The 14,464-nt window shown below is 41.4% G+C and overlaps 1 protein-coding gene and 1 long non-coding RNA gene across 18 annotated transcripts in view; one reads left to right on the top strand and one right to left on the bottom strand.

Moving 5' to 3' along the window:
• The window catches only part of LOC104150735 (rap1 GTPase-activating protein 1), a 69,561-nt gene extending 55,203 nt beyond the window's left edge, over positions 1-14,358 (top strand). For 9 of the 17 annotated variants that reach the window (XM_068956463.1, XM_068956465.1, XM_068956464.1 and 6 more), the window contains 5 exons: positions 991-1,107; positions 5,966-6,092; positions 6,181-6,283; positions 11,149-11,234; positions 13,590-13,818. In XM_068956463.1, coding sequence (XP_068812564.1) covers positions 991-1,107; positions 5,966-6,092; positions 6,181-6,283; positions 11,149-11,234; positions 13,590-13,685 — 529 coding nt within the window. In that variant the 3' untranslated portion in view covers positions 13,686-13,818. Of the gene's footprint in view, positions 1-990; positions 1,108-3,918; positions 4,719-5,965; positions 6,093-6,180; positions 6,284-11,148; positions 11,235-11,395; positions 11,459-13,589 lie in introns of those variants that run through there. The other 8 variants (XM_068956474.1, XM_068956453.1, XM_068956475.1 and 5 more) reach the window with 3 other exon arrangements.
• On the bottom strand, positions 5,951-10,187 carry LOC138068696 (uncharacterized). Its single transcript, XR_011143366.1, has 3 exons — positions 10,017-10,187; positions 8,543-8,641; positions 5,951-6,069 (listed from the first exon to the last, which is right to left on the bottom strand). It is a non-coding gene; the product is annotated as an uncharacterized lncRNA (long non-coding RNA).
• Positions 14,359-14,464: the final 106 nt, after the last annotated feature.

Genomic DNA, 14,464 nt, shown 5'->3' with positions numbered 1-14,464 from the left:
GATGGCTCAGATGCTGTTGTACCCTCCATGGAACTCATTCAGATTATTAATGTAACAGAAAAAGTATCAATTTTTTTTCACTGCATTAATTGTCTCATGGAGAAGTCTGATGAGTACCAGGACTGATGGAAAGTACACTAGGCAAGAGCAGAGAAGGCTGGAGCAGGCTTTTTGTTTGCTCACCGTGTCATGTGTGACTTCATCCTGAAGTTGTAGTTTAATTATATGTAGGCTTTGGTGACAGAGCTGACCCAAATCTCGGTCCATCCTGTTTGTTCCTGGCCTATGTTGTGGAAGTTGCAGGGTTTTTTATTTTCCGGACTGTTTTTTATCAGGATCATTTTCAGTCCTACAAGCAGTTATATTAGCACAAGTGGGAAGGTGATGAACTGTGATGTGGGGGGTAGGATCAACTGGCCAGAAGAGCAGAGAAGGAACTCTGTAAACTGTACCACTGAAGCCACATATCATGAAAATAAAAACTGAGGTGAGAAGTGGGAGTTTTCTAGCCCTTAATTAAACACAACCCACTGTTCAGTTACTCACACAGATGGCTTTCTTCAGAAGTATCTTGGCAAGTACCAGTTCACATAAAAGTATTGTAACCATCCTGGAATGGAAAGTTTGCTGACTTCAGTTAATCAGGAAATCCCTTTTTCTTTATGCAATAAATATATTAGCGCTGCAATCATAAAGCTTCTCATGACCAATGAAATGGGGTAGATGGGAGAACAAGCTGAAGAATTAAATAAAAATACTGAAATTAATTTAGGCTTTTATATTAATTCAAAAGAAGCATGAAGTTGGCCAGTTCTAACATACTGCGCTCAACAGGTCACATCTAAGGAGTCTCCCCTGTTCAACACAGCTGTATTTGCTTCCCCTTCCCCTGCCGAAGAGATATGGCTTTGTAATGTGACTTATAAGGAAGTGTTAGAATAGATAGTGAACTCTCACCCTGGGGTATAGCTGATTTTCGTTGCATCCCAGCAGGGACACTGCAGAGAGGATACAGAAGGTGTTGGACAGTCCAGGAATGTTCTTTGACCTGAAATCTGATGGATCATCTAGTCCGAGCTCCCCGGAATTTCCCAGCAGGAAGAGCAAGTGAGTTGAAAATAATTTTAATATTTGAAAGGTGCTCACTGTCTCTGGCATTGGCTTAAGCGTGCTGCATGTCTTGTTCTCTTGGAGGTTCTACTAAGACTGTCAATGTTAGGCATTGCAACATCTAAAAAATTAGATGCCTGGCCCTGGCATAGTTACTCAGAGCATGAAAGTAAGGGACTCAGCTTTCTTATACTGCCAGTGAAGAAAGATGGGACTGCTTAAAGGTGATTCTGGCTTCATTACTGTCATGTTAGCTTGCATCCAACAGGATACACAAAGCCCTAGCTATCCAATTATCAGTGCTTACTCATGTATATGATTACTCTGTAGCTTCTTCTGGAATGATTTTGGACCTTTCTGGAGAAGCTTGGACTAGGGTGTGTGAGGATGTTGGGTTGTACTCAAGTTCTACCCCTTTAAGCAGGATTCATGCTGCTACTTTCACCTGGCTTGAACAAGCCTTCTTTCAGTCCTACCAGGGTGTTCCAGCAGCTGTTGTGGTCTCGCGTGTCTCACCTGTGTTTCATTTGTAAAACATCCCATCTCACACTCAATGTTCTCCTGCAAAATGCTTCACGCAGTGGGCTGTGCAATAGCTCTTTGCTTTCTGGTGGTCAAAAACTGGAAAAACACACTTCAATGGCAATGCAGGTTTGCTTTTGATAAGCTGTATTATGGGACCATCTGCTGGGATGTGATCTTATCTAGACACTTCAGGGCATTGTTGAAACCACCCATTTACATTTCTAAGACTCCAAAACAGCCCGTCTCAAAATCCAGGACTGCATCTGACTTTCTGGAACAGCTTACCATGCCATACTTTTTCATGAGAACTTAAATGAAACCTGTGGCAGAAGGGGCCCTGAGCATTTAGTAGTATGCCATGTCCTTTTCCAGGACTGAGGCTGCTGTAACAAAATTGAAGGAGGTGCTCTAGAGCCAGGCCTCTATGGCTGTGGTTGCTCCAGATGCCAGGTCTGCCAAGGAAGGGCCTTCCTTCCAGCTAGACCCAATGCTCCTTAAGAATTACGGGCTGGTGACTATCTGCAGAAGTTCAGCTACCCAACAGTATGCTCTGGGACCGCCCAGACTTTTGTCACAGCCAAGGTGCAGAGCTCTGGTGAGTATGTTTTTGTGATGTTAGTTTTTGGGGTGGGTGACAGTCTAAAATGTTGGTGGGGAAGAGGTTAGGAGCATACTTAGGAGATACAAACCGTTTGAGATGGTTAGCTTTGGCAGCCAAGGACAAGAGAGAATGCAGGTCATGGAACCGCTGATTGGTCAGCAGTCCCCTTCTTTCAGCATTACTACATCATTCCACCTCCCCTCCCTCATCCTGCTTGGGGCTTTGATAGAGAACTAGAAGATCTTCACTAGCCACATATAAGGGACTTGCTCTGATTAGTTAGCTGAAACAATCATAACCAGCTAGAATTCTGCCTAGTAAGAAGACATCTTATATCTGAGCCAGTCCTGATTACCCTGTTAGGGAATGTGCGCATGTCTTGGAAACACTGAAGCTCTTAGTATCTGTTCCTGATTTCTGTATTTAATTGTGGGCTTCCCCTACTTCCCAACTCCTGTTCTTTGTTCATCAGCTGGCAGGCGAGCCAGCTGCAATGGCTGTTTCAAACTGGTATCATATGCTTTTGGAGAGCAAACATAGCGTCGGATTTCATTAAAAATAGTTGCATGAATATTGTTTATGCAAATGAGATATGGTCTTTTTGATTTTGCCGCCTATCTGCCTCTGTTGCTGAGATTCTCTCTTTGCATCTTTTTCTAATCATGGACTCAAAATCACTTGAACAACTCCAGAAAATGTCTATTCACAGTTCTGGTGGGTTAGCCCATTCCTGGACAATTTGCTCACAAAGAAAGGTATAGCATGTAGTTTTGCAAAAATTGTGATTATCCAGTCTTTCAGAGCCAGGGACACCAGCCCCACCTCCAAATATACCTTCTGTGTCATATCCAGGGCAGGTAATTACAGACAGGTAATTTCACTATACAAAGCAGACCATTTGCACCAAGACAGTATTAGCACAATATTGCAGGAAAAGGTTAGAGGTGTCATTCCAGCAGTCTTTCTCAGAGCTCCCTAAAGTTCTAGTGGACCACTCTATTTACTGTTCATTAAGTGTGGAATCATGAATCAGGATCATGATATAGGCATATTTCTAATGCTAAGGAACTCTAGTTGTTTCTAGAGTTGTTTGGGCAGCCCATATTGAAAATGTCATTCCTGATAGTCCATCAACCCACTCCTGGTTCTCTCCAGGCAATAGTGACAGAAAATTTCTCTATTGCAAAAATGTCTAGCATGTCACTGCTGGTCTTAAATAATCATTTCAGATTCCAGACTTGAATCATCAAGTTCTTCATCTATGTTCTACTAAGATCATAAATGGAAGTAAATGCAAATGAAACACATGAATGACAGATTAATTCTTATACAGTAGAGACAAACTAGCGCTTACTTTTCTTTCTCACATGCTAATTTCCAGCACAACCCTTCTGCAATCTGTGGAACTGCTTTGTTTGCCTGGACTAATCCTGTCTTCTCTCTCATGTGCAAGGGCTATTATCCTTAGTTACTCTGCTCTACTGTTCTGGTAGCCCTCCAAATAGTCCTTCTTCCCAAGGAACAGACTCAAAAGAATGAACCTAGCCTAGGTAACCAGGTAGTAAAATTCCCCAGGACCAGAATCTTTCTAGGTTGCATCTGAAAATCAAGCACTGTACTGTGTTTGTCCAAATCCTAGGACAAGTACATGGTTTTTTTGTGTATGTGTTTTCCCTCCTCAGACACATCTGAGTGGGGACATCAACCCAATCAAGAGTGGACCGGATGCTACTCTGTCATTGGTTACCTCACTGAAGATACTGGCAAGACTTTTGGGTTGAAATGAGAGCCCTGGCTAAGAGGAGCATGAACTTGCTTAGAGGACCTCCAGGACTGTGCAGAGGCGCGGCAAGTGGCACAACGTAATTAATGCTCCACTGGCAGTTTCTGGAGCATGAATCCTGCGAAAGGGAGATGGACAGACAGCTCCTATTGGAGCATTTTGGCTCTAGGTCCTTCCCACTGCCCAACCAGCAGTCGCTGAACCAACTTCTACTAATGATGGGGGTAGGAGGCCACCTTGAGTGCTCCCCTTCTCTTCTCCTCCCCTCAGATGATCAAGAAGAGAACAGCTTGGCCTACAAAAGGCAGGAGCAGAAAAACAGCTTGCCTCTGTCTCTAGTGCCTTTGGATGACTTAGGTCAGGAAGTGCAGTGCAGAGAATGAGGATGGAGAAATCTACTGAGGAAAGATGCTGAGAAGGGGACACTTCATGGAAATTTAGGTCCCAGCTCACTTAAATTCATGTTGTTGATTTGCTCTGCTAAGGGAAAAGCATGTTGGGCTTCATTTCCTCCAAAATATATTTCCTAATCTCCTGAGGAAATCTCTTTGGCCTATATTGGCCCTGTCTTTACTGTTCTCCCTATTGCATGCTGGCATGTAATATGCCTGGGACTTTAGGTTTCATAACTGCTTGTAGGTCAAGACTGGCCATATTTTGCAGTGTTTCTGAAGGAATAAATATATTTAGTATGTTAAAGTTGTCTTATCTTTCTTGCCTCTCTTAGCTTTTCTGGGTTTCTTAGCATTTTTAAGCCCTTCATCTCTCTCTTATTGGCTGGCCTTTTGTGCAGGCAGTGAATATTTCAGCATAAATGTTACACTGACATGCACAGTGCACCTTTCACCATGTAAGCACAGAGCCTCATGGACTGCTCTCTCTCCTGCCTGGCTGCAAGCAGTGGGTCCCAAATTCTGAGCTGGAGATAGCTGACCTTAAGGGTCTTGTCTTGGTGGATATGAAATTTGCAGCAGGCTACCTTGGTGTACGTGACATCTGAGAGATTGGTTGTCAAGTGATTCGGTACATTTTGTCATATATAATGCTTTGAATGTTCCCTTCATAGCCACCCTGCAGGAGCTAAAAATCTAGCTGAACGGACCTACGAGAGCCAGTCTAGTGGCAACCGGGCACACGTAAAATCACCAGGATGGGCACCCTGACATGGGGATGCTTGTGTCTGTGAGCAGGAAGAGAGTTCTGACCTGCCTCTGCAAGAGCTTGGCACTTGATCATAGTAATTTGGCATTGCGACATCCCAAAATAATGCAGATTTTGGTAATTTGTTTCTCCCTCCCTCTACTTTCTTCTTAATTAACCATTCTGTAATGTTGCATAATGTGTATTTGCTCTCCTGACTCCTCCCATTACAATTGCTCGGAAACCCAGTGGCAACGCTTTACAAAGTGTATGAATAGAAAAACATTCTGTTACAATACCCTTGTGCTGCCTGGAGTTTTATATAAGAGCAAACATGGCTGATAGTGGCTGTGGGAGTGAGTTGCCTAGACTGGGTGAAGCCTTCCCTTTATACCTAGTTTTTTTTCATGTTGTGTTTAGGCCCCTAAAATCTTTGATCTTCAAAGTGAAGGCATCTGTTGTTTTTAATGAATGTCTAGAGGTAAAGTGCTTAAACGTAGGTGGTTTGACTCACTATAAGACACTTAAGTCTGTAAATGAAAAATTCAGCTAGTCTAAACATGACTGTTATTCTTTCATACAGTTATCTTGAATGGAAGTAATGAGGGATGTTTCTAATCAATGAAATACTAGAAATTAGGAACATGAGCTAGTTCTCCTGAATTCTGTTCCTAGTTAAAGAGCTAACTGGATGAGTAATTTCTTCTTCTTGTTTCTGACTGCTATAATAATAAAGCTATGTCACCAAAAGTGTGAGCCTATGTGTAACAATAAGCATGATGATGTTGAATGCTTGCATTTCACAGAATACTCACGAGTCAAACTTCAGGATACTGTGTGATGCAGCCATTCTCACGTTCTTCATCCAATGTAAGCAGTTGTTGTAGTGGTTTGAGGGAAAATGCAACATCTGAGGAAGAGGAGAATGACAGGGTGGGTGCATGATCTCTAACATACAGTGGTTACCCCCCCTGATTTTACAAAGTGCATTATTAAACTAAGCTTTTTTTGCCCTCTCCAGGAGCTGATGCGCTCTCTTGAGGGCCCTCCAAAGCAGGATTCATTGGTTCAGAGTATGTGGCTGGATGAAAGTGACTGCACACCCACTACATCCAGCTCACCAGGTAAAAAAGAAAGAAAAACTTCCTCTACTTAAGCATCTAGAAACATATGATAGGTTGAGCTACATGATCTTTTGTATGCTATACTGAGGGCATGAGGAGCATAGATGACGGGTTCAGAGAAATGAGGAGAGAAGTTAGTATGCAAACTTTGATGGGGAGGGAATGGTGTGAGGAGAAAAGTGTTTCAGTAGAATGAATAAATAGTGCTGCACACACTGGAAAAGGAGTTAAAGCAGATTCTGGAGAATTAATGTGTTTGTAGGTCTCTATAGATAGCATGTATCTTGATGCATTGGTTACTGATATGACTGCAGTGCCATATACCCATTCCCATTTATAAACTGCAGAGTCTGGATATGGGCATTACTGCAGCCACAGCAGAAACAGTGCTCTGTGCACAATGCAGTATGCAGTATGGGTAACCAGGGAGCTAATCTGCACCGAGCTCTTTAACTGCCACAGCTAGGCTGAGTGATGCCAAAGTACTTGATTAAAATCAGCTTGGATCTGATCACAGTGTAGAGATGCTTATAGTCATTATAAACTCTCGTTAGTCTCATAGTAGGCAGAACTATTGCATTGTCTGTTGCTGAGGTTGTGTCAGCCATCCTGATCTCAGACCTCATTTGCAGTTGTGTTTTCACTTTGTTAAAATTAACTATTATAGGTTGAAACTTTTCATGCTGGGCGTCAGCCTAAAGCTAAAATTTTGGAAAACTTCAGTCAAAACAGTTCAGCTGTTTCTGAGAATGAGGTTGGAGGGATAGGTAAGATTTTTGGAAAAGACTGAGCTGAGACTGGGAAGTCATTAGGATCTGTGAAAGGCAAAACTTATATCTGTTGCTAAAAGTTTCTCAAGTTGAAGGAGGCCGAGATGGTAAGAGATTTGTGTGGTTGGTGAGGAAGAGAGTTGGTTGGAAAAATTGAAACCTTTATAGGAATTGTGGGAAAAGGGGGATTGTTGGAAAAGTTTAGAAGTAGGATTCAAAAAGGGAGACAATGTACTTGAAAGACAGAGCTAGGTCTCTCAATCCCTACAGCAGCCTTCTCTTTGAGATATCAAAGGTGGTCATCAGGACCCAGCTTAAATTGCCTGTATCTTAGCAACAGTAATGAAGATGTGATACTATGAGATATTCTGCAGAAACGGAGACTCACTTGGAGGCACAAGAGAACCTAAGGGACTGGTACTGAAACTCTGGAAGAAGACGAAGAGCAAGTGATAGCGCAGGGGAAGAAAAAGGCTATGCCTTAGGCTATAATCAGGAAATGGGGAGCTATACACAGAGCCTATCTGCCTTGAGGGAGAGAGATAAAGGTGTTATATGAGGTTATATGAAAACACAGCATGTCAGGAACCTTCACAGTAGAAGACCACTGAAGAGCTACTATTAAGAAGCAGAAGTGGGGAAGGAACTTCCTTGAAGTCTTATGTTGAAGGCCAGGGAGATCTTTCCACAAATCAGCTTACCACTGTTATCTACCTACATAAAGCATGGTGGGATTGATCCCACTGATCCACTCTAGACTTTTTATTACAGTGGCTTGGGTTCTCTCTCCTGTTCCCCTCTACCTGTGCAGTATTTTCTTTCCTGTATTCCTTTTCTTTCCAGAAAATACCACTAGATCCTAGATCTGCTCCTGAGCTATGAAAGTTCAGATCTGGATGCAAGCGCTGGGTTGATGGTACAGGCCCTGCTCTCTCTGAGCTCCCAGCTGGCCTTCTTGGGGAAAAGCCTCTGTCATTCAGTATACCTTGCAGTAAAAGAGTTCCAGGTTATTCACCCTAGCTGTTACTCTTTTCTTATGGACGTTGGAAGCAGGGATGCTTTCCAGTGGGCTCTGCTTCTTTTTGCAGTTTCCCTACTTGCTGACTGTTTATCATCTCACAGGTATATTTATATACCACACTGAGAATAGCCATTAAATGAGATGTGAAGTTCAACATATACTTCAAGGTTTTCTGCACTTCATTTTCAGTGGCAGTGGTCTGATACTGACAGATCAAAACTTTCACTGAGGCTTCTCAGTGTCTTGGCATAGTGAGCCAGCTGTACCCTACAGGACTGGTGATGTAGTGTTGTCTCATATCTATCTGTAGGTCTTCTGTGTATGGATGTTTTCTTAAAAAAATGTATATGAAGATACACAAAACAAATACGCAGATTTGTACCTGGGCTTCTGACTTATGCCAGGAGAGCCATGGTTAAAAGGGATAAACATTGCATATATTTTTCTAACTAAATGGAATCAACTCACCTAATCAAGAGACTGTAGAGAAGTAGTCTTGAGTGCCATTTGTAGATTGCAGTAATAAGGCTTGGTGATCTCACCATCTGCAACATTCAAAATGTTTCTCTGACAATAGGTGAAGGGGCAGAAAGGAAGGAAAGAAAAGATCATCATGTGTGTGAGGTACATGAGGTAGCAGCATTGAGCTTCCACTTTCTAAGGACACATTGGGGCCTTTTCTAGAAATTTCAACAGTTTTTGAGCTAGAAAGTCATGGGATTAAGAGCAATTATTTGTGCTAAATATAATAGGAAGAAAACCCGTGATGATATATTAATTTTGATTTCTGCAAATATTAAAACATTTCCTATCTTTATGCTACACAGCCAGTCCTGATAGAAGACTAATCACTGCAAGGTCAAGCATGGGCATTACAAATTAACACTCCTAGACAAAATTACACTTAAATGAACATTAGTAATTTCAATTAATCTGTGCAACAGGAAAGAACTGTAATTACCCCCAACCAAGCAAAACAAAGTTCCTCGGAGGAACTGTCCGAGGTAAGCTAAACTGAAAACAAAAAGACATTTTGGATCATGGAGAGGCATCTAGGTTTTTTACTTTTGCCCTTTAGAGACATATACAGTAACTGTTCAGCCACAGTTAATGTACTATGTAAAATCAGACAAAACTCATTTTTATGAAGAAACTTAAAGACCGTTTGGATGCCTACTGTAAGTCTGGATCTTACTCTGAGCAATTCTGGAATTCCTAAATTTGATTCATGTGTGCATTCTTGGATAGTCCAATTTGCCATTCAGATTGTGAGAGCAAAGTTACAGAAAAGAAAAAAAATGGCAGCAGGCTATGGTCATTGTGCTGCCAAAGCCAGATAAAGACATAGAAAACTGTGGTAAGCCATTGCCAAGTAAGCCGTTGCAGAAACTATTTTCTGAGCTGGCTTTAAAGTACCAGCATGTCTCATATACCAGTGAATATCAAATAAGGCAGAGGTGGCTTTCCCTTGCAGCTTCAAGGCCAGGATATAAGTTCAGCTGTAATCCTCAGTGTTAACACTCAGTGTTTCCTCAGTGCAGTGTTAACACTTTCATTATGTCATTCCTTAGTTAGTTAATATGCATGCAGTTGTTTTAGATGTGTTTTTATTCAGTTACTTGGTCTATTAGTTACGTACTACCTACCAGCCTATATCATAATTAAATTTCTAAGTACAGAAGCCAGGACACTTACAAATGGATCAGAACCCCGGCAGTGCAGATTCATGTTGTGTAAAGCTACTGTTTAGTGACAAATGGCAGTGATTTACCAGTTCTGTTTTTTAAATCCTCAGAGTTTTGAATTATGTTATAAAGCTGGGAGAGGGGAAAAGTCTGCCTTTGAAAAACTGCTGAATCTCTCATCCGTCCCCTAACAAATACTGGCACGATCATGGAATGTTCAAAAAGAAGAGGTTCTTTTCAAGCACATCTTGGCTTACCATGTTACTGCAGAAATCCCTCATTAACTAAATTTTACAGCCTCCTTAGCTTTCCTGATTGAATGGTGGATAGCGGTGCCATCAAAGTCATTCTTTTGTGCTTCTTCTGCCCCTTTAGCACATTCAACAGTAACAGCAGCTCTTCAACTTCACCTCTGTCCATCTTTCTGTCTTTGATTTGAAGAAAAGAGTAATAATACAGATTTACTGTTGCATTACGGCTATGCATGAAACTCCCAGAAACTATATCATTTATGAAATGTTAATATTTAATACTCTTAAACCTCCTTTAGTGGTTTAAGATGGAGAGTCATCTAAGAGTAAATGAGAACCATGCAAGGAAGAGGACCATTATCTGAAGAACATCATAGTAATTTCTTGTGGAATGTGTATGGTGAATACAAGCAGATGAATACAGAAAGCAAAAGAATGATTTAACTTTTTGAAGTTTGCAATACATTTCATCCCTGTTTCTGCCACAGTGTTGATGGGTGATGCTAGGCAAATTCCTTAAACCCTGTGGGAATCTTGGGAGAGTGGCCAGAGTGAGGAAAGGGAAGAGAAATAGTGTGAGATCATAAGATTATATTCTCCTTGATAAAGTAAATTCATAAGGATTATGCATTCAAATTGCACAGACAGATTCAGTCATGGCATTTCTTAGCTTGATTGCATGATACAGCAGGAAGCTGTTGTATTATTTTAAACTAGGTTTTCCATAACAGCAGACTCATACAGAAATTGAAAAAGGGACTGATGGAAACATTTGGGAAAGTTGGAGAATGCCTTCATTAATTGTTAGACAACTATAGCTTCTTTAGGTAAAAGGCTATAGGCAGAACAGCTGTGGAATTGAAACACAGTCTGAAACTAGTGGCCAAATTCAGTAATTTTTAGTATTAAATGAAAGATGGGTAGTCACTTTCTTTGTGCTTCAGGCTGGAAAGGTAAGTAGCTCAAGATAGCATTAGTTGAGTTGGGAGTGGATAAACTGCATTGTCCCTAACATTTACCATAACTTGATGAGCCACAGATCTGAGAAGACTTCTTTGGGGTAAAACCAGTTATTTGTGCTGCACCTGCAATACTCTTCTGATTATCTCTTTATTGTTTTTTGCTTGGTTCCTTCCAGGAAGCAGATTGCTTCCTTCCAGCAGTGTCGCTGGCTCCATCGAAAAAGGAAAAGGCAACAAAGCAGATGCTCAGCACCATAGTCCAGTAAGTGCTTTAATACAATGTATTTCCTTCTCATTTGCACAGAGATACGGATAGGAGAGAAAGAGAGGGACTTACTTAATTTAGGAAGCTTTGCTTGCTCAGGGTTCAAAGGACAAGAAGGTGCTTGTAGGGGAAGGTTAAAGAACTGCCTTATCCTGCAGGTCTCCATTTTGTGCTGTGTGTGAAAACCCTCATCGCTGGAGGATTGTTTCAGTGCATACCGGGTAAGAGGCACAGGTAGCTGACATAGAACTGAAGGCCAGTGGTTCAGGGTGTAAGCAGGCTTCTGGCCCATCCCTAACCTCATTAAAAGAACACTTAACAAATGCTCTACAGCTTAATCCTATACCTTCTTTTCCAAATTACCTTTCATGGCCAGTTGACTCTAGCCTGTTTAATCTACCTAAACCTTTCATTGCCTTTCATTGTTGCCTGCTCCCTCTCAGTGAATAGCATTCCTTCTTGAGAGACCTCTCTCTGCAGTAATCTATACTCAGCTCTGCTCTCTTCTTTTTCTTCCATTGTTCTGTTTCCTTTACTCAGATGCCATCGCTGTGTTCTCTACACCTATCTTGTGCTTCCTGTGGTTTTGTTACTTTACTGAACCACTTTCTTTTTTGCTCATTTTCTGACTTTGTGCGTATTTCTATACTTCCTCGTATGCTTTCAGCCTAGCACTGGTGGGATCTACTTCTCCATGTCGTTTGCACAGCTTTCCCAGAAAGGGAGTGGGACTGTATCTCCTGGAGAGGTCTGCAACAGGACAAAGGGGAACACAGCATCTAGGGAACAAACTTGGAGACTAAGTCTGGTTTTGCTTGCATCTTTGAGAGTTGTTTATTTAGACTCAAAAATCTCTGACAGCAAAACAGCATGCTACCTTGTAGGTGATGTAAGGCTCTCAGGAACTAGTTTGCTATATAGCTAGATAGAGGAAGTATCTTTTTTTTTTTGAAGAAAATAGGCTATGTCCTAAATAGCTGCCAGTTCCTGTTCGTGCTTAGCATCTACCTCTGTGCCTGGTAAAAGAAGGTACAACGGATTAGATCTTTAATGGTTTTTCAAATAATGCTCACCTTTTAGCTGCTCAGCCACCTAAGTGACATTCAGAGCAGCGAGATAAAAGTTAAAACTCCTCATGCAGTGCTGGCCACTGGTGTCCCCATGGACTGACATTACCAGATCAGAAAGAGAAACCATGCCAAGGAAGCTGGTAGTCAATGCTGAGACTACTTAAATGCCTGCTATGTCAAAAATCTGTATTGAGAATGACGGGATAGCTGCCAGCTAGCACTTCCTTGGGTAATCAGCAGGGTCTCTGCCAAGAGCTCATGCTCCTGATCCGCTCTCTACTGTAACACAGGAATAAGGTTACGTAAAGAAGAAACAGAACTGGCTCAAATCTGTCTCTCAAACAGGCAAATTTTACTGGAACTAAGTACACAGTTTTGAGTTACAAGCTTAGGAACAATGTGCATATTCACCAGCAGAACTGCAAAGGCTGTAATCACTTGATAGTGGTTATCACAGGGAAAAAGTAGTGTAAGGAAAGAACTGAATTTTGATTTTGTTAATCTCAGTATTGTTTAAATAGTATTTTAATACCTAAGGCTTTGAGCGTTTTCATTCCCACTGATTTCAGATGGGTCTGAGGACCTTGAAGATCATTTTGGGAAGTATATGCCCACCTGTATTATCCATCTAATTTGTCCCATCTGCCATTATCAACAAGTTCTGTCACAAAGGCAGGTGTTTTTCAGTCAAACTGGTTCAGAGGATAAAGTTTCATGAGATCCTGGTTTTGACCATGAGGTTAATTTGTTTGCACTTTACTCACCTTCCCACCACAGTTCATTACCTCCGCAAATGTGCTTTCCATGCATTTCTGAGACTGTGCTGTAAATCAGGTCATAGGCGTGATCTAGCTTAAAACGGTATCTATCATTTCAGTCATTGAATTTTTATCTCAGCCTCAGAATCAGTCTTGGGGCTCAATTTGAGGAGTATCAAATTTCAGGGAAAATAGTCGAAAAGTTCTTGACATGACTTCAAGGGATTCAAAGAAACCCTACCTACCTATGGCATCCAAGCACATACAACTTCTCTGTCTTTCAGACTCTTAATTGAATGTAGCCTCTTATACCTCACAAAGATTTCCTTAAATTCCAGCCTGGATTTGCCCAGAGACTAATGGGTGCATTGGTGGAAGGGAGAAAGGAGTTCTCAAATTACAGGGTGTTTGCTGTAAAAGCTGAGAGGGGGAAAAAATTGTGGATGGGGGACAACTGTCACTCCATAACACAGTTATAAGAACATGAAAGAAAGTGATTTTTTTTTTCTGCTGCTTTGTTCCAGGATTTGCTGTTCAAGCGAACAAGTGTTTATCATCTTAAAGCTGAGAAAGAGACAAAACTGGAATTCCAGATGCTGTTAGTCCTCTGCTTCCTCTAGTGATGCGTCAAGGCAGCCAGGAATCACTGAGAAATGAAGCCTCATAGAAATTTGTTCAAGTGTATTATTCCAGTTCAACCAATACAGGGCCAGGTTCAAGCAATTTCAGTGTGAACTAACTACTGTAACGAGAAAGTGAAAAGTGAAGTGATCTGGTTTTAATTTTACTGTTTGCTTCTCTTTCCCCCTACAGACTGTATGATAGGATGTCCCTCAGTCATATTCCAGAGTCACCTTTGGATAGGCAGCAATTAGGCCATCCTTGAGGAAGCGAACCACTGTATAGTTCAGGTACCAACTAAATTTACATGGTATTCATCAGTGTCCTCCAAGGACATTACTGTAAACCTGGCATTAATGAAAGCCCCTGCAAGGGCTGGTCCTGGTCCCTGAGAATGCATGGAAGTCACCTCAGATGTCAGTCATTGCAGTGTAACATATATAAACTACTGTCCACTTTGGCTACAGTTGCTTCTGAAGTACTTGATGGGTTCTCAGATTTCCCTTTGGGATTGATTTGTCCCTCTCTGAGTTTTCTCTCTAGTGTCTCCTCCAATTGTCATGTTACAGAGGAAGCATAAAAGTTAAAAGGAAGCCTAAATGCCTTATTCCATGCTTGAAGTATCTATACAGTATCTTGGACTTAAAATAAAAGGAGTATGTGGCCAAGGTCTCTTAGGCTGTGTGTTTGTTTCTGAAGATATGAATATGCATGAAGATACATGAAATCTCTACACAGTCAAGATCTCAGTACTGTAACAACAGTTAATCCTCATGCT

The sequence above is a fragment of the Struthio camelus genome, chromosome 1 (assembly GCF_040807025.1).
Source record: "Struthio camelus isolate bStrCam1 chromosome 1, bStrCam1.hap1, whole genome shotgun sequence".
NCBI classification, from domain to species: Eukaryota; Metazoa; Chordata; class Aves; order Struthioniformes; family Struthionidae; genus Struthio; species Struthio camelus.
Note: the sequence above shows the minus strand (reverse complement) of the source record. Positions and strands in the feature narration are given on the sequence as shown.